Source organism: Panicum hallii, chromosome 2, assembly GCF_002211085.1.
Source record: "Panicum hallii strain FIL2 chromosome 2, PHallii_v3.1, whole genome shotgun sequence".
Lineage (NCBI taxonomy): Eukaryota > Viridiplantae > Streptophyta > Magnoliopsida > Poales > Poaceae > Panicum > Panicum hallii.
The window spans coordinates 43,577,119-43,595,421 of NC_038043.1; the positions used below are offsets into that span (position 1 = coordinate 43,577,119).

The 18,303-nt window shown below is 44.7% G+C and overlaps 2 protein-coding genes and 1 long non-coding RNA gene across 4 annotated transcripts; 1 reads left to right on the plus strand and 2 right to left on the minus strand.

Annotated features, from left to right (window-relative positions):
- Positions 1 to 996: 996 nt before the first annotated feature.
- On the minus strand, positions 997 to 1,851 carry LOC112882439. Its single transcript, XM_025947506.1, has one exon. The coding sequence runs from the start codon at positions 1,762 to 1,764 to the stop codon at positions 1,369 to 1,371; it is 396 nt and encodes a 131-aa protein (XP_025803291.1). The 5' UTR covers positions 1,765 to 1,851; the 3' UTR covers positions 997 to 1,368.
- A 7,209-nt stretch (positions 1,852 to 9,060) lies between these two features.
- On the plus strand, positions 9,061 to 10,265 carry LOC112882406. Of its 2 annotated transcripts, XR_003226663.1 has the most exons (3): positions 9,061 to 9,386; positions 9,959 to 10,052; positions 10,149 to 10,265. It is a non-coding gene; the product is annotated as an uncharacterized LOC112882406 (long non-coding RNA). The 2 variants fall into 2 exon arrangements; XR_003226662.1 differs by having other exon boundaries at positions 9,062 to 9,386; positions 9,959 to 10,170.
- Positions 10,266 to 15,446: 5,181 nt separating this feature from the next.
- Positions 15,447 to 16,653, minus strand: LOC112882322 (zinc finger protein 2-like). Its single transcript, XM_025947352.1, has one exon. It carries the CDS (start codon positions 16,595 to 16,597, stop codon positions 16,067 to 16,069), a length of 531 nt encoding a protein of 176 aa, XP_025803137.1. The 5' UTR covers positions 16,598 to 16,653; the 3' UTR covers positions 15,447 to 16,066.
- Positions 16,654 to 18,303: the final 1,650 nt, after the last annotated feature.

Below are 18,303 nucleotides of genomic sequence, written 5' to 3' on the forward strand. Positions count from 1 at the left end.
GTTTCTTTTTCAGAAGCGGTGATGTCTTCGGTATCTCGTATTCTTATGGTTTTGATCTACTTGTTATTATGCTTATCTAGCAAAGATGATATTCTTTAACATTGAGTTAGTCATTCAACATGTTCCCATGAGACCAAGTCTACATGACTTCGATTTGTGGCCAAATATACATGTATGGACAAATGCATTGCAAGGTCAAATGTCTATGTGGAGCTTCAAGTACTTGGGTAAATAATCTTTTGTAAATACTAGACATGAGGCTTCGAGCGAGACCGTTTAATCTTTCGTATAAACAAGAAATGCCTTAGGCACCCTCTGTTATACTTGCTTTCGGGGAGATGAGACTATGAGGGATAGAGAAAATAACAGCAGTACGGTATGAAAAAGGCTCATCAAATTTACATGCAACCCTGAAATTTATCAAACGAATTACACTGGATCACAAGTTCTCCTATTTCAAAACGGGATGCATGCTTGGAGTGTAGATATTCGACTTGAATGTTCACAGGATCGGAACCAATTCAATTTCACATGGCGGCGTATCTTCTGGGCGCAGGCATGAGTTAGAAAATGCAAGGTGCATGACATGTGTTTGTCATGTAGCATGAAATCCTGCAGTAGGGTTCCAGAAGACCCTATTTTGCAAATTCGTGACGATGTGCTGATCATTCTGTGGTTAGCAGGAAAGTATGTATGGGAATGCATAATATTCCGATCCCCTATGGAATTTGCTTGGATGGGGATCCTGAAAAGTTCTAGTAGCTAATTGAGAAGGACAATAGATACCCACGCTACTAGTGTGCGGGCCATCATCATTCTAGCATGCACAGAGCTAGAGATATATACCGGAATCAGAACAATATATGGGGCAGGGGCACCCGAGATATCAATCGTACTCGGTACAGGATAAGAAGCATTGCCACTGCATCACAAATTAGTCGAAGTTTAACTATTTGACATGGCATATGTATGCACAATTTAAGTACGTACATCACCTGAAGAATGAAGCTCCCAACAGATTATTTCAATTAAAGATCGATGCCTGCCTGCTAAAAACTGAAAGCTCTAATAATTGAGAACGTAACAAAGATCAGGACACAAGACACAACCGAAGAGCACACCAAATACCACGCTCTTTGGATAGCAGGATGGGCCGGCAATAGTTCTTGCCGGCCGATAAATTCCATCAGAAGAACACAGTTACACAACTAGTAGTACATGAGGAATTGATATGATCGATGGAATCCAACACTGACGCACACGGTTACCTCGAAACACAGCTGACTTGCACTCACCAGCATAAAGATCGAATTATCTAAGCAAACGGGGCCAATTAAAGGTGGAGGGGGAGGATTGAAGAGGAACCAATCAAAGCCTGAGGGTGAGGTCCAGCTCGTCGGCGCGCTCGACGCCGTAGCCATGCTCCGACGACCTCCTCCTGCTGCTCGGCTGGGCAGGCACCGGAGCGGCAACTGCAGCAGGCTGCAGCTGCTCGTCCACCCTCGCCCTCTTATCTTCAGCGAAGACGACTCCGGCAGCGCCGGGGCTGGCGGCGGCGGCCGCCCCGTGCGCGCGCAGGGCGGCGGCGATCTCCCTCCGGCGCTTGGCCAGGCTGCGCTCGTACTTGTGCGCGTTCTGGTGGCCGCCGAGCGCCTGCGAGCTGAAGAACTTGCGGTCGCAGTACATGCAGACGAAGTAGCCCGGCGGCTCCGGCGAGGCCGAGGCGTGGAAGAGGGTGAGCTCAAGGCTGAGCTCCTGCTCCATTACACGGTACGGCTAGCAGCAGCACAGTCTGTGTGAGGTGGGGGTACGAGGGAGCGAGCGAGCTTAATTTGCAACAGAAATCGTGGTGCTAAGCGGGTGTTAAATAATATAGCGCCCAACTGGTGTTGCACTACTGGTCCGTGAGATCAAGTTACCCGGCCGGGGGAGTACAGACAGCCAGTGGACGGGGGGTGCGCACGTTTCCGTTTGGTAGGTCCGTAGCGACCAACGTAAGAATTAATCAGGGCCGAGTTCAGTCAGACAAAAAAAAGGGACTTTTGGAAACACACGTATCTCTCATGAAAGTCCAGCGATCGCTCTATCTTGGACAGAAGTTTCAGATTAGCTAACAGATGTTTACTTATTATCTACTGTATTTTGCCCGCATTATATTAGTTGCATTTCAATAATCTTTGTCGTGCAGCAATCTGAAGGAGGAGTGAAGAAGGGCGAACGGCACAGGTAAAATTGAAGTTTTACCACACGGTGAAAAGCACAAAGCTAGTTTAATCAAAGCACTATGCAAGCAGCAAGGCTCCTCGCTCACTGTTAAGCACGTACACCTGCCGACCTGCACACATATGCAACACAGCGAATATAGGATCCCAGATGCAAGCTAGCTAGCAACGACAAGGCGTACGTTTCACTACAGCTTACATGGCATGACCTCGCAACGAAACAAAACAGCACATGCGGCCATGTCGCCTTCGCCTTCGTCCATGCATTCGGCGCGGCGCATCCTCCGGCGGGCGGCTGGCCGGGGACCGGCCGCGGGTGGCGCTCGATCGCCCGCCATCTCTCGCGGCCCCCGTCGCCATTATTGAGTCGTCGATCGATCGGGCAGTCGGCCGTAGCCGTTTTGCTGTTGCGGCCATAGGGGTGTATGTACGGCGGCAGTGGCCGTCGATCATCGGCTATTTGCTTTGCTGCGGCTGTATGTGTAGCCTGCACGTAGAGCTAGCTGCACCTTTTCTTGCCCCTACCTGTAATGTTGACTTCTCTAGTTCCTCTTTTGGATGTGCTAATAAGCTAGATAGTCATCACTGTGCCACATACGTACAGAACTACTTTTGGAACAGTGTACGTGTGTGCCCATGGAAAATGACGAGGCATTGAAGCATGCCATCTAACCATGGAAAATGAAGAATTCTTTTTCTTAACATAGTACAAATCTGTAGACTATGAATACACACACATGCACAACCTATCCCACGAAAGACTTGTTCGGTTGAAGGGAATTGGAGGGGGTTGAGAGGGACTAAATCCCTAACAAGTCAAAATTCCCCCTCAATCCCCTCCAAGTACAAAAATGCATTACAGAATTTGTTATGTGCCATATCGATGGTTTACTACGAGGTCAAATAATATAACTTATCTATTTTATTAATCTAAACCGAAACTAAAGTTGCACTTTCAAACTAGCCACACTTGGATCATGCTGGGAAAGTATATGATCAACTTTAGCTTTATCAAAAGATTAAATAAAATCAAACAAGGAAATTGACGCAACGCGTGCAAAAAGGTAAGCTCACAAGTAGAAAAGAACGACAACCACTGGGCATTTGATCTTTACATCACCGATTGTGCATCGACCTATCTGCATATCTTATACAAAATACAACCATCTGGAAATAAAAATACAACAAGAAAGCTACATTACATCCTTTGGGTTTTTGACAAAGTATATGTAATGGAAGTTACTACTGGAGTAGTGGAGTACGTATTATGGAAGCTAAGGGTCTAATGTTTCGTTCGTTGCGCTTTTTACTGGGTACGGTGCCTGCATATAAAAAACTTTGCAGAACTGAAGCGTTTGTCGGCAAACACTTTTGAGTTTTTGGCACAGGCAACGCCTTTTCTCTGCACCGCGCGCTGAAGACGCGTGTCTAGTAAATTGTGTGGGACCCCTGTCAGCCACCTACAAGACCGCGCTCCTGTAGCCTCAGTCCGTACGATGTGGTGCCAACTGCCAGTGGGCTGCTGAGCGTATGTAGAGTCGACGATGGGATCCGGTGATCGATCCGGTCGCTCTGCGGCACGTGATCGTTACTTAATCCGACTCTGGCTGCTCCTCTTTGTCTCGTGCACGCCAAACGCAGACGTACACCAGCTCGGAAAAACTCGGCGTCGCCCGCGCTCTCGGCTCTCTAGCTCCATTCGACGATGGGCCGATGGCCTCAGCCGCAGCTCGCGGATCAACCCCTGACCTGACGACCATGGGTTACGTTCTGTACGTAGTAGGTGCCATGCCAGTAGATTAGATAGGTAGAGGTAGAGCTATTTCGGGGATCATCAACCCCTGATCTGTACGTATACATAGAGCTAGCTAGCGTATGTCCTTACGTTCCTATTCTTTAAATAAGTATTGTTCGAAAAGCGTGTTTACGGGGTAAACACGCTTTCCAAGCGACACTTATTTAGGTATATATCAAATTATGGCGTACCAAGCTAGCAGCGGGCCCTACGGCAACGCAATATATAAATGCCTGGGGCCTACTTGGACCACCCCACGGATCCACTCAATCTAGCTAGCTAAGTCTTTCACTTTACGGGTACGTGTTCATGATGGACCACGCACGCAATGCAACAGGTATGTAAGGAAGAGAGCCACCAGTTGCGTGGAGCGAGTCTTTGGATTGGCTTTCCAAGCTTGCTCTGGCATTATTTAGAGACACACATGGCTTGTACTACGGCTATCTTCAATACCCGAGAAACGACGCTACGCGGGGCCCATCATTTTACTAGAGGAGAAGATGTCATCTCCGTCCTTTAGGCATTGAACGACGTGAACAAAAGCTAATGAAACAAGATGCATGCATGCCATATATGGAGCTGAGACTAGGAATGCCTGTTTGGAGCTCAAAATAAATCAGGACTCTGGATCTATGGAAAGGATCTACATACTCTCCGTAGTGTACAACAGTTACTCCTATATGCGAGCAGCAGGCAAGGAGCAGGTAAAGTCGTCGAGGATCGAGTTGAACGTACACCCGCCGGCGTCTCGCTAGGCATGTAAGGCCAATATCAGTGGCGAGTGTCGCGGGGAGCGTCATTGTACAGTTATCAAGATTGGTAATTTGATAATTGTGCCGGTAATGATACTTCTCTCTCATTTTATAATACTCTCCTTTCTCTCTTCTCGTAATGATTCTGCTATATCAGTAAATTTGCTGATATGATATAATATTTAATGCTTATAGCACCTCTATCGTATTTATATTGAGATTGGCCTTATTGCGTCGCTCGATCTGTCGTCTTGTGCTGTAAGGTGGCCTAAACACTAGCTAGTAGTAGGCGCCCACGACGAGCGATTCAAGGGGTTTTGACCACCATAAGGACCACGGCGATGCCCCGATTGGGGTTATGGGAGACCACCGGCCGGCAACTAGTAGCAGGGCAATTACTCTCTCCAAGCAATGCTGGCAGCATAAGTGCCTACCAGTAATAAGAAGAACAGGTACATCAGCAGGCCTATGACATGATCTGATCTTTAGCTAAAGGTTCACAAAACGTGCGCAGTCCTCCCGCCACTGCTAGATGTTACATACGTTCTTCCCAATCATAATAGTCCTTTTTCGCTGTGCAGCTGGGCACTTCCCAATCAATGAGCGAGTGAAATAAAGAAGCAAATGAAACGAATCAAAACTCTCTGTGAACTATCAAGGAAAACAAGCCAAAATATAAGGAGCGATTAGTCAATTTTGTATGGCACGGTGTGGTCTCAAGTAAAAGGGGGCGAGGTTTGTTCTGTGATGTTGCGAATTTTTCATTACTAAGCGCAACAATTTTTTTTTCGAGGACCGGAATTCCGAGCAAGCTACAGGTTACTGGTTTTGATGCTTTTTTGTTCTGCTTAGTTATTTTCTACTCACAAGGTTCACTGCTGTGGTGGCATACTTAACTATGAAGGAAAAATACACCGTTCCAATGATTTCTGTATGTTGTTGATTTCAGAAAATTCAGCCAGTCAACACAATAATTTCAGAACCCCTCATCCAGTTATGTTGCCAGACCGATTAAAATTGAGTCTTGAACTTCTTTTCATTTTAAAACACCGAAGTTTATGGTTATTACATCAATCATGAATATTGGTCCCCATTTTTAGGATGGGTGATAAATGAAACCCTTGTTCCCTCTACACACAATACATTCACAGACATACTGTAATAGTTAAGGGCTGTTTAGATGCCTGACTAACACGCCACGCCACACATTTCGCACCACAGGTGTGGCGGCCAAATCGGCCGCCGCACCTTAGGCGCGGTGTGGCGCCTAAGACAGACATCCAAACAGCCCATTACTCCCAACTAATGTATGTTTGCCAATTATGGGACCACAGTGCAAGCTGCGATCCATCCACGCTGTGAATATATATTTTGTCTAACAAAATGATCAAATGGGACATACTACTCGTTAACATTGTTTTCTGAACGCTTTGTCTATTTTCTCATAAATAAATAAATAAAGCAATGCATGATGTCCGTAGATCCCTATGATTCCTTGCATTAAACATCGGCATTATGAATATGAAATACACAGACCCATGCTTTGGCTTTTGCTGTTTAACTAAATCTCAAAAGCTTACAACCATTTGGCGTGATAATATGCAAGTGAAGGATTCATTAGCTTATGGGGAGAAGCTAGTCAAAACGTAGATTTTCTTTTTTTTCTTTCTTTTTATTTTTTTGCAAAATTAAAGCTGCACAAAAACTATCCCAAAACGAGTCTCAGTATATAATACAATTTCAGCTCCTTACTCATAAGTTCTCACTTCTCAGTTCTGTACAATCTGCTGTTTGGTAGCACTTCAGCTTTTCTCTCCGTGGAGCTGCGACAGAAGTTGGCACAGAGAGGCAGGGCCTATGTGATAGTATTTTAGAGCCATAGGCCAAAAGACTTGTCTCCATCAATGGCAGTGCCGAAAGTTCGGGCACAAGCTTTGCTTGAGGGGAGGACCGAGCTGGGGCTCGGTTGGCTCGCCACAGCTGGGGCTCGGGCAGCCCACCCGCGTTCGAGCGCCGGCCTTCGCGGGTGCCTCATCTTCTTTCTTAAATAATGGACTAGTGCTCCTGACAGCTTTTAAGAAAAAAATTGCTTGAGGGCCTGAGGGAATATACCCTACACATCTCATACATTAATTTTCCATCTAGTCATTTCATGATTTATTTTCCCATTATTTGCGTATGGTCTGTACGTAGTTTATGAGTATTTTAAAGGGCGGTAATTTTCAAAGAGATCAAGCATATCTGCAGAGATCATATTTTTTTTCTTTTTTTGCAAAAGCTGAACAAAAAGGCATGACTTGTGTACATGGAAAAAAGTTCTTCTATATAAAAAAAAGGCATTTCGCATGGCATTAGTTAGTATTCATAGATCCAGCAAAAAGTTCTTCTACGTCATATCTGATGTAATTAGTAACAGCCAATTGCTAAAAATATCCGTTGAATATCACATTGTTGAGCAAATTGGAGCAGCAGCATCGCATGAGGAAAAAATAAAACATTAAAGATATATGTCTGCACTGAGTTTGTATGTGTAATTACCCATGCCAATTGACCTGCTACAATGTGCGGTAATATTTAATTAATTTCTATTCTGTCTGCATACGCGCAACATCTGCCACTGAAATCACGACGCCATTAAATACTATAAAATTACGAAACCGTATCTAGAATAAGGGTGCCTTCGTTTTCTGGGGTCTAAAGTTTAGAGGGGTCACGTCAAAGAGAATCTTGTCATTTAAAAATATTAAATAAAGTCTAATTACAAAACTAATTGCAGAACCCCAGGGCTAATTCGCGAGACGAATCTAATGAGGTATATTAGTCCATGATTAGCGGATGATTACTGTAGCATCATTGTGGCAAATTATGGATTAATTAGGCTCATTAAATTTGTCTCGCGAATTAGCACCCATCTGTGCAAAAAGTTTTGTAATTAGACTTTATTTAATATTTCTAAATGACAAGATTCTCTTTGATGTGATGGGTCTAAAATTTAGAGGGTAGAAAATGAACACACCTAGGATACTATTGAGCTACATGCGCTATCGCTGCATTAGGCTTGTTCATGCTTGCTCCTCCAATCCCATCTTAGATTTGATAGCTCTGTTACTAGCCCGCCCTTTTGATCAGCTTCCCCTGTCGCTTTGCTGACAGAAAGGTGGCCCCTGGTCCCCAGGAGACGTCGCTATCCCAATGTGTTGTCGGAGCCTCAGCGCTTGGTGGCTGCGGATTTTCTCTATTTGTATTTTCTGGTGGCTCCCGTTGGCTCAGAGTACTGGCCCATGTCCAGCCCCATAAATTCCCGTGAATAAACTAGAAGGGAGGGTACGGGGCGCTCTGGACATCACTTCTGAACACACACTTCTAGGACGCGACAAAAAAAAAAAGTGTTCGCTCGATTCTTGAAAGGGGAAGTGTAAGGAATTAGAATGGTTTATTTTGTGATGCAGGATTAACTTTATTTTCCCTGAACATATGTATTGTGGTTTAATTTAGATGCATAAAAATAGAAAAAAAATCTTTTCTTAAATGTAAAAAAATCTAGCTAGCTAGTAGCTGATACCGCATTCCCAAGTATGCATTCGCTTCCCTAGTCTCCTCCACACGAAAGGATCTCTCCCCCCCTCTCATGTGTGTGTGATTTTGTGCAATATCCGTGGGAGTATCACACGCTTGAAACATGTTGTAGATCTGTCGCTGCCAATGTGCATAGTAATCACAGCGACTGTTGATATGCTCCGTATGTGGCGCCGAAGCAAAGCAAGTGAATGACGACAGCCGTACCTGATCATCCTTATCCCCTATAGGGGATCACCTGTACCGTACCCTCGCCACGCCTTTCTCGTGAATTAATTAGGAGTGGTGCCAGCTCCCAAGTACCATGATCAGGGAGGCAGGATATAAAATTTCACTGCCTTTTTCACTGGAAGCATGGTGCGCATCCTGCGAGGCTGCAGCGTAGTACGTGTCATGTCTAAATACCTCTGATTAATCACGCATCATGTTGGCATGACACGTGATGATTGATAAATTATTAGATTCTTAGTAGGGTCATATTTTATCGATATGGGCCGGGTTCGGGTTCCTTTAGTTCTTAACCGCTGGCCAACATGAGATGTGCGTGTTATGATGGCTAAGGGTCGTGATAATTTTTCAGTTTTTTTTAGAACTACTTCTTTGCAGTCGGCTATAGAATATCCTATTCTGTGGCCGGGTCCAACCCAGCGGACCAGTGCGCGTGGACACACCGGGATGGTGCCCAGCTTGCTCCGAGCCGAGCCGAGCCGCCAAGCCGGTTCCCCAATCCCGCCCCACACGCCCACACGCACGCAGAAGAATCACCGGCAAATATTCCGTTCTTATCTCTCCCCTCTTCGCCGCTCCCGTGAGGCCGTGACGGCGGCGGCGCGCGCTGGTCCGGCGGAGTCCATTACGGCATGACTCCCTTCCCAATCCAACAAGATACGGTTTCCATGGAGACCTGATTTATCTCGACGCGGTACAGCCAGTCTACTTCCATCCGTGGGGGCGGCGGCGGCGGCCCGGCAGCGACACTATTTCCCTCTCGCGACGGTAGCACGATTCCAAACCGGCGATCTCATCCGGAGCAGCCACAAGGTTTGACCAATCCTAGTTTTTCTTGCTGCATGCAGTTCGATTGTTTGAAACAAGCATGCCCTCTTATTTCGTTGGTGAGCTCTGACTTTCTCCCTCATAGTGGTATATTCTAATTTTTTACTACCTTTCTTGCAGATTGAGATGCTTTATTCTTCCATATCTACTGTTCAAAGGAGCTTATCCTCGTTAAGGGAGAAAAAGATATATACCTGCAAGATGCTGTTCCACTTTTCTTTAAAAAAAATTGAGAACCCATTTATCTCAAATTTTTGCTTATTTAGGCCATGAGATTAATCAGTTGTTCTCTTAGATGATCAGAGGAGCAGGAAAACCTATTGTTTCTGTGCCTAAGAGCTAATTTCTTTTAGTACTATTTTGCTAGTTCTCATGTCAACTCTGGATTAGTGTGTCCAGTAGATAAAAGCAAAGCTTCTGACTTACGAGGATCACTATATTATTGTCAAGCTAGAACTTCCTTTCTTATAGCCATATATGTTATTACCATCTTTGTTCAGTCCTACTTGCTATTATTCATGTACATTTGTTCTAATTTTCATTCACTACAAATACAGGAAAAGGGTCCTCATCGGATTGGGTCGGAGCTCTTCTTCTATGTGCCTTACAACCCAATAAACACCGATCAATAAGCTTCCAACCAGATTTGAGGTGTGCAGGACACGATCTTGATCCTTGTGGAGTTCAAAATAAATGGAGCTATAGTATCTTATCTCATATACTTTGTTTCTGTTTTCATTCTACTAGGAAAAAGATGGATTGATATACATGTCTTGCAATACAACTAATCAATGTGACATGGTATACCATAGTTTGTGTATCCTACTCTTATTTTCCATTGTGTTACATCATGCAGTCCCTCGGAGCACCTTGACTCTAAATCGTGCCTAGTCCAAATTATGGTAAAATCGAGGTATAGTAAATTATGACACGTACAATGGCACGTACCGATTCCAGTAACTATGTCATGGTAAATTAATCTCTTTGTGTATTGCCAAATTGTCCTCAGAACTGCTTCACGTCAAATTACTGCAACTCTCCTTCCTCATTTTATAGCACGTGCCTCATTTTATAGTAAATTGATAATAATACTGATTGTCAATACAAACAAATAGTAAATTTTGTCCAAAATTATCAAATTAGTAGTAAATTGTGTACTATCGTAACTCATCATATAAACTGTGATGTATTACTTGAACGATTATCGTAATTCATGTGTTACAAATACCAGGTTCCGATATATTACATACCATTCTCGTAACCGTTGGGCAGTGGCATGCACGTGTGCACAAAATGGTGGACCAGATGTTTTAAAAGAGATTGTAAGCGGAAGGCCTTAAAAGGGATTAAGTGAAAGGGTAGTAGTGTCAACATGGAGAAAGATTAATTATGCTGCCATCAAATTGGTGGAGCATCAATTGTTCTTAACTGGGATTGTGTGGCGGATCGGACTGGCGATAAGGATTGATCTACTCGCGGGCATCCTGTTCTTCTCCGATCCGCTTCGAGGGGGCAACGGCAGCCATCCTGTTGACACTCGGCAGAGTCCAGATGAAGCAGAGAAATTTGATGCTGGCCAATGCTAATTCTCTCCGAGCAGTACCCTCGTTGTTGCAACGGCTGGGCGAATCGGTGCCCTGACTTTGCTGAGGCAAGCAGTTCCTCAACAGCTGGCGCGTTCCGTCGAACCGTTAAACTTGCGGCAGTGGTGATGCATGAAAACAGTGGATCATCGGAGGAGCACGCAGCTAGCATGGGACGGTGGTGCTTGTGGCTGGAGCGTAGTGTCAGAGCCTTCTTCCGTGCTGACCTCGCTCCATATGCTCGCCGGCTGCGCTGTTGCTTGTAGGGCGCCGTCTCAAGTCGCAACCTTGGACCATCGACTGTGCCTGTCCGTTCAGAGGTTGAAGACGATATATATGCCTTCTCTCTCTCTCTCTCTCTCTCTCTCTCTCTCTCTCTCTCTCTCTCTCTCTCTCTCTCTCTCTCTCTCTCTCTAAGACGGGAGAGCTCGACCAATCTAAACTACAAACATTACTGAATTGTCCTTATTTTGATGAACGGTTGGAAATAGTTTAGATAGGAAGTACCTGAGGTACCCCTCAAGCACCCACCGTAATTAGCGCATCCCCTTTCTAACATATATTTATAACCTCTTGACTTTTCAGTGAAATAACTATTTTCACAGTGAGTCCTAAGTTGATACTAGTTGCATAGCCCATGTTGATATGCGAGGAGACAGCATGTGGTCGACACAGCACACCAGATCCTATGCTAGCTGCATGCTCCTTCGTCATGTCAGCAAAATTGATGATGTGTTATTAAATTTAATGCTATAAAATTTCCATTAAAATTGGCTTAATAGGATTAACTTGGATCCGCATTATGACCATAGTTAGCTGATGTTCATCTTGCATGTATGTCCTTGCATTAAAATTGGCCTAATGGGATTAACTTGGACCCGCATTATGACCATGGTTAGCTGATGTTCTTCTTGCTTGTCTGTCCAGTACGTTCCCTTGACGAGGCTATAAAAGGCACCCATCCCATCATTCCCTCACCCTCCCGTTCTTCGCCAGAAAGCCCTATCATACTCCATCTTACCCACATTTGCACCTATTCATGTTTTGCAAGCTTTGTCCGTGCCCCATCATAAATCTACGACGACAAGCAATACACGTCTAACAGTACCCGAACCACCGTAACTCTTTGTGATGCCTAAAGTGAGAACGCCTTCTCTGCTTTCCGTTTTCACAATTCTGGTCAAATTCATCGCACATTAGCACGTGTTTTATAAACTGAATTAGTGTTTGGTGTACCGTTTTATTTACTTTTTGTGTTGTTTGTCTGTATGCCTTCTTGGATGTTTGACGTGGATAGAATGCGATCCATGCGTGTTCTACCGGGAGCAAGAGTTCGAGTCAACCCCAAAATGACAGCAAGTGTCATTATCATATCCAACACCTACTTAATTTATTTTATTTATAGTAGTTAGACCATTATTTGCATGCTGTGTCATTAATTTGAATCCCATGTTAACATTTACTAGAATTTTCTTTATCATTCCATGAAATCTGGGTTCGTTTGTTAGTATCATGCTTAGCCTCACAATCCTAGTTGGGTTGGTTAAATAAAAATAATTTTAATAATCCTGATAATAAAGTATGATGACTCGATGGTCTTGATTTGGTTTTTTTCGGCTTATGCTGGATTCGTGCTTCGGATTTTTAACGACCAGAGAGCCTGTAATCCAGCTTAACAACACACCCTTGAGACCTCTTTCTGAAAAGAAGCTTGGGCCGACCAGCCCAAGGAGCCAGGGCCAATTGGCTCTAGTGAGTTTTGCCACCTGTCGAGTTCAAGAAAATTTGTGGAGGTGCATGAAAAGATTTCACACATATTAAGAAAGGTTCCACCTACAGAGTATGTTGCAATCAAGTGAAAATAATTGTTCAAGGAATAAGGAAAAAAGAGAGGGAAAAACAAAGTGTGTGTGTCTAGATATTTATTTTTCACATTCCAACCGCGTGGAATTCAGTACTAGGGACGACATTAGGGCCCTGAGATATATCTTTGCCTTTGCAAATGTCCACAATTCTAAATTTTCTTCTCTTTCTTATTTCAATATATGGTTTTCCTACAATGACCAGAATAATCCAAAAGGTAAAGCCCCTCTAGAGTGCTCTCCTAATTAAACAACAATTTGGCACTAATTTGGTCAAGTCCTGTCCAAACTCCACATATAAGCCTTTCATTTTTAGAGAATTATCTTGGGACGACTGAGGGTAGGATAGACACCTTTCATGAGTGACGTGCTAAGTCTTATTAGTATAGAGAATCGATGTAATTCTTGCTACAATAAGATTATTTTGTTATTAACAAACCACCAGCTAGTGTTGTTCTGGAGAGAGAGATTCATGGGGGCCGGGGGGGGATTGATTTCCCCCTTGGCACTGAAATTGACCGTCCCATCATCCTCCCCAATGTTGGCGAGCCTGCTGGCTTCTAACTCCTTGACATCAACCAACAACTCATCCTCATCGTCCGTGAGCCATAGTTTCCACTCCAGTACTCCACCACCAACCCTTATGAGTTGTTACCCTTACTATTGTATATCTTTTTTTTGCTAAAAGCAAATATGAGTTTTCAAATGAGAAACAAATGGTCAAGCTATCAGTATGTTTAGTGTACAACAGTTATTATGCCATTAGAACCATATATTTCAACATACTTTGGCATACTATAGTGTTGTATATGAAAGTATTCTAAACTAGTTTTGAAGACCGAGTCAAAAAAAATTATGTCTTATATTCTTGGATAGAGGAAGTATATGCTAGTAAAAACAAAAGTTGGATTGAAGGGCTAATGGCAATCCTTTGACAACAATAACTAATACAAATGTTGAGCTATATCTATACTTCTGCATATTGCATTAAATGATCAAAATAGTCTAGAGTAGATCATATATATATATATATATATACACACACACACACACACACACACACTACTATAATAAAAAAATGGTTGACCTACAATGCATGCAATGGATCTTTCAAAACAATGAACATTCTTATACATAATAATACATTAAGAGCAAGATTCCTCTTCATATCTCAATGTGTTGTAGTTCTATATCGTAACTTCATATGTACATGACATTGAAATTTTCAAATATTAAATTGCCAACAAATGACATTTAGTAAATTTGCAGAAAAAATAGTAAGCCTTGGATGAGTAATAATGGACCCTAAAGCACTATTTCTTCATCCCTTGACCAAACCCTGATTGTGAAATTGCATGTATGCCTATTATTGATCAAGCCTTGTTTGATTCATCTTCTAGCGCTAGAAAGAGAAGTTCTGGCTCGTGAGTTATAGAATCAATCATTTGGTGTTTAGCTGATGAATCAGAGATGGTTATTTCATTAGCTTATATTTTAATAGTTACTATTTATAGACACACACAAAAAATGCTATGTTCTTAAATTAATTGAACAAAAATTTCAACCAAAACACAATGTTCAGGCAAAACTTAGGAAGCAAATTCGTAACCTGAGTTGCAATAGTTCATTTTTTATCCATAGGAAGAAAAGGACTATACATAGTAACCAGGTGTATTTTATACGAGGGAAGAAAAATATGGAGCATAAAGATCCTGATCTGTAGTTGATGTCTAGTATCGCTTATCTTGATTAGAAAATAAGCGTATATTTGTATAGTATCTATACACATAACTGGCTTACATATGCAAATCCCTTTTTATTTCATCTTCTAAATCAAATTTACCTTGTATCTGAACACTTCAGTTCTGGCCATCCTAGTTCTATAAATTTTTCACTAACAATGGTTTCTGGAATTAAAAGGATCAACTACGATCGCATTCAACAAGAGAAGTGGTGTGACCTCAATTGCTTATAGACTTCAATTTCTTGTTTTTCTTTTTTGTTTGTATGCAGCAAGCGCATGAAGTCCCAAAATTGCCCATGGAATTCATAAAGATATATAGATATAGCAGTCCCTGACCATTAATATATCCTTGCAACTATGTGGCTCCTATATGTCCGAAAAGAAAAGAAAAGAAAGCGAAGGGTGATATAGCCATTACACTGAAAGACTGTCGACGACAGCAACACTAAACTCTTTTTTGGGGGGGGGGGGGGGGGCATTATAGTCCTAGAAGAGATATTAAAATTTTTCCCAACATATACCATTACTGTTCCCCCAAAAGGCAACAGCGACGCTAAAGAACTTTTAATATCAACAAATAATGCAATTATCTATAGCCACACAACAGTTAATTTGAAGTTTCGAGATGGTCGGCTCACGTTCACAAGAAATGTAAGGGGAATTAATCTTTTATGCGATTACTAAAATAATAGGTTTTAATTTACTTTCGTCTCGTGCGGCTTATATTTTTCGTCATGTGCGGCCCCAAAATTTGCCCCAAAAGCACCAGCACAACCACCTGTCACTACCGCCGGGTCGCTTCAAATTATTACGGTTATTCGGTTGACATCACTGTTCAGACAATGACAAAGGGAGGTAATAAGTCACGTGCTTTTATGCGCAAAGCATTGGCAGCGACATAGATGAGCCTAGCTAGACTGCTAGAGCTAAGGCCTACTGGACCACACACACCTAGACCCATCCATACACAGTCCACAGACTTCGCTTGGATGTAATGTAAGGATCACTCCATTAATGAGGATTAGCAACCATAGGCTACATTGCTGCATCTTACCTGCAGCTTCACTGCATACTTACTGTGTGAACTGCCCGTCTGCATGCTGTGCTTCCTAGTGCCTAGTTCCTTGTGATGTGTACACTGCTTGAAGAGGCTTCAATCTCTCCTTTTGTTCATGTTTCCGTTTCTAGGCTTTACATGGCAAGTAATGATAAGTAAATCATGTCCCGGTAAAATTTTAATAAAATGAAAGAAGTGAACTGGGGAGAAGATGGAGAAGAAGCAGAAAGGGCAAGGGGTGGAGGAGGGGATCAAGGAAAATCATCAAGAACCTGCTTTGAATCGATGCATGGCAAGGAAATTAATCAAAAGAGCTTTAATTATCAGCACACAAACATATATAACTCTGAGGATGCATGGATCGGTAACTGATTGCTCGACGTGATGAGAATCTCAAGGACGATGAGAGGAGCAGGAACTCATAGCTTCAGGGAGAGGTCGATCTCGTCGGTGAGATCCCTTCTTGCCTCCGGCGCCGCCCCGATCTGCTGCGTCGACGAGCTTGCGGCCGATCCCTGCGCAGCAATGCCCAGTTCCTTGCCCCTCCCAACCTCCTCATCGGCCGCACCGCCGCGCTCGCGGCCGTGGCCCGCGGGGCGGCGAGCGGCGGCCAGCTCGCGGGCGCGCTTGGCGACGCTGCGCTCGAACTTGTGGGCGTTCTGGTGGCCGCCGAGCGCCTGCGAGGAGTAGAATTTTTTGTCGCAGTAGGTGCAGGAGAAGTATCCTGGCGGCTCCGGCTCGGGTGCCAAGGACGGCTGCAGGGAGAGGTTTAGGTCGAGGTCGCCGCCCTCGCCGCCGCCGCCGCCGCCCTCGCCGTTGGGATCCATGGCGTGCAGGGAGAGCACGGCAGGACAGAGCTGCAGTCTCCCCCAAGGCGGTGAGAGAATTGGAGGTGCAGTTGTTTCACTCCTGCTCGGCGGAATGATTAATGTGCTGTTGTGCTGCTCCATTGCACCAATCCCAGATGCTCAAGTACGTGTATACTACTTGTACAACCCTAGCAAGTGTGTGTAGAGAGTGAGGTAGGTCGAGTATTTGTACGCGTGGTGGTCCAGAGCACCACTTGTAAGCACAGGAGAGGCTACCCCCAAAAACAATGAAAGGGACAAAAGATTTCACCCATCTCGACCGAGCCAACGGCCACACGTACAGATGCAGGAGCTGCCGGGTTGCAGGCTGAGCAACTTGTTATACGACGCCAGAGCTGCTACTTGCTTTGCCTAGTCTACTTGGACCATATGGACCGGTGGACCAAGATCCAATCCATCGATCCATGAATAGACCTGCGCGAGAAGCGAACTGATTCTAATAAGACAGCACTACTCTGGCCTTGAGGCCCGTGATACCGTATGTACAGTCTTCCTCTTCCAGTGGGAGGTTGGAAAAGAATTCAAAGGTCAGGTAATTGTCATCCTACAGTTTTTCACTCAAGTCACAAAATTGCGATGTTTTGGAGATCCTTATGGTTCCTAAAAACAACAGTGGCTACTAATTAGGTTACAAATCATGGGCTTATCTAAAATAAACACTCCATGATATTGGCGTGTGCGTTAGCGGCCTGGAATGCCCGCCTTCTCTCATCCGTTCGATGCGCACCCAGAACATTCAACATGTCGTCCCTGCTGCTTCTTCTCGAGCCCCTGCTCCGGCCACCCTCGAGCTTCAGATGCCGTCCTAGCTCCGGCCCCTGCTCCCGCCACCATGGAGGCCCCTTCGGCCCCGGTCCACTGCGCCGCCGTGGAGGCCCCCTGAGCCCAGTCCGTCCCGCCGCCCCCGCGTAGGCCCCACCCCGATCCGTCGCGCCGCCGCTGTGGAGGCTCCCCGTCCCCGCCGCGCCGCCGCGGAGCCCCCCCCCCCCCCCGGCCCCGGTTCGTCACGCCGCCGCCGCGCGCGGCCTTGATCCGCGGCCAAAACTCTTTCTGCGCACCGCTCGAGCTCCGCCCTCCCCTGCGCGGGTCTCGATCCGCGCCGCCTTGCTCCGTCTCCCCGCCGCTCAACCTTTGTCGGCGCGCAGGCCGCCACCCCCACCGCGCCCCATGTGCTCTTCCACCTCACGGCGCGAGACAACGTCGAAGTGGGACGGCTCGGTCCGCTCGATTTCGCGGGATCGAGCCGTCCCGAATCTTGAGTGAATATTCGGTTCTAGGGGCCGCTCCGCTCTTACGCGCGCTCTCCAGCATGGAGCGGAATGGATCCATCCCAGTGTGCTCGCCAACCAAATACTACCTTAAACTACTACCAATGTGTATCCATGTGCTATAACAAATTTCAAATATACAATTATCCAAAAATAATATCCATTGATTGAAACCACTAAATAATTAGTTGTACAAGAATGCCCAAATTACATGTAAACATCCTAATCGATCAAGATTTATATATTTTTTAAACATAAGATTTATATAATAAGATACACGAGACTATATCTGGTGGAAAAAAAATAAGGAAAAGAATTTTCCTCCCACCATGGGGCTTTCCCCGAATTTCATTACTCATTTGTAACGAAATTACAGACTGTTCAGATCTTCCAACACATTCAGGTACAGTCGGGCAAACGCCTCAAGGGGCGGTACAAGATCTGCCACAGAGGGGCCAGCTCATGTACCCCAAAATAGTACAAGCTACAGCTAACAAAAACAGAAAGCTATAAGAGCAA

Coding starts and splice junctions, on each gene's coding strand:
- LOC112882439 (XM_025947506.1), bottom strand. CDS start 1,764: ATGGAGCAGGAGCTCAGCCTTGAGCTCACCCTCTTCCACGCCTCGGCC.
- LOC112882322 (XM_025947352.1), bottom strand. CDS start 16,597: ATGGAGCAGCACAACAGCACATTAATCATTCCGCCGAGCAGGAGTGAA.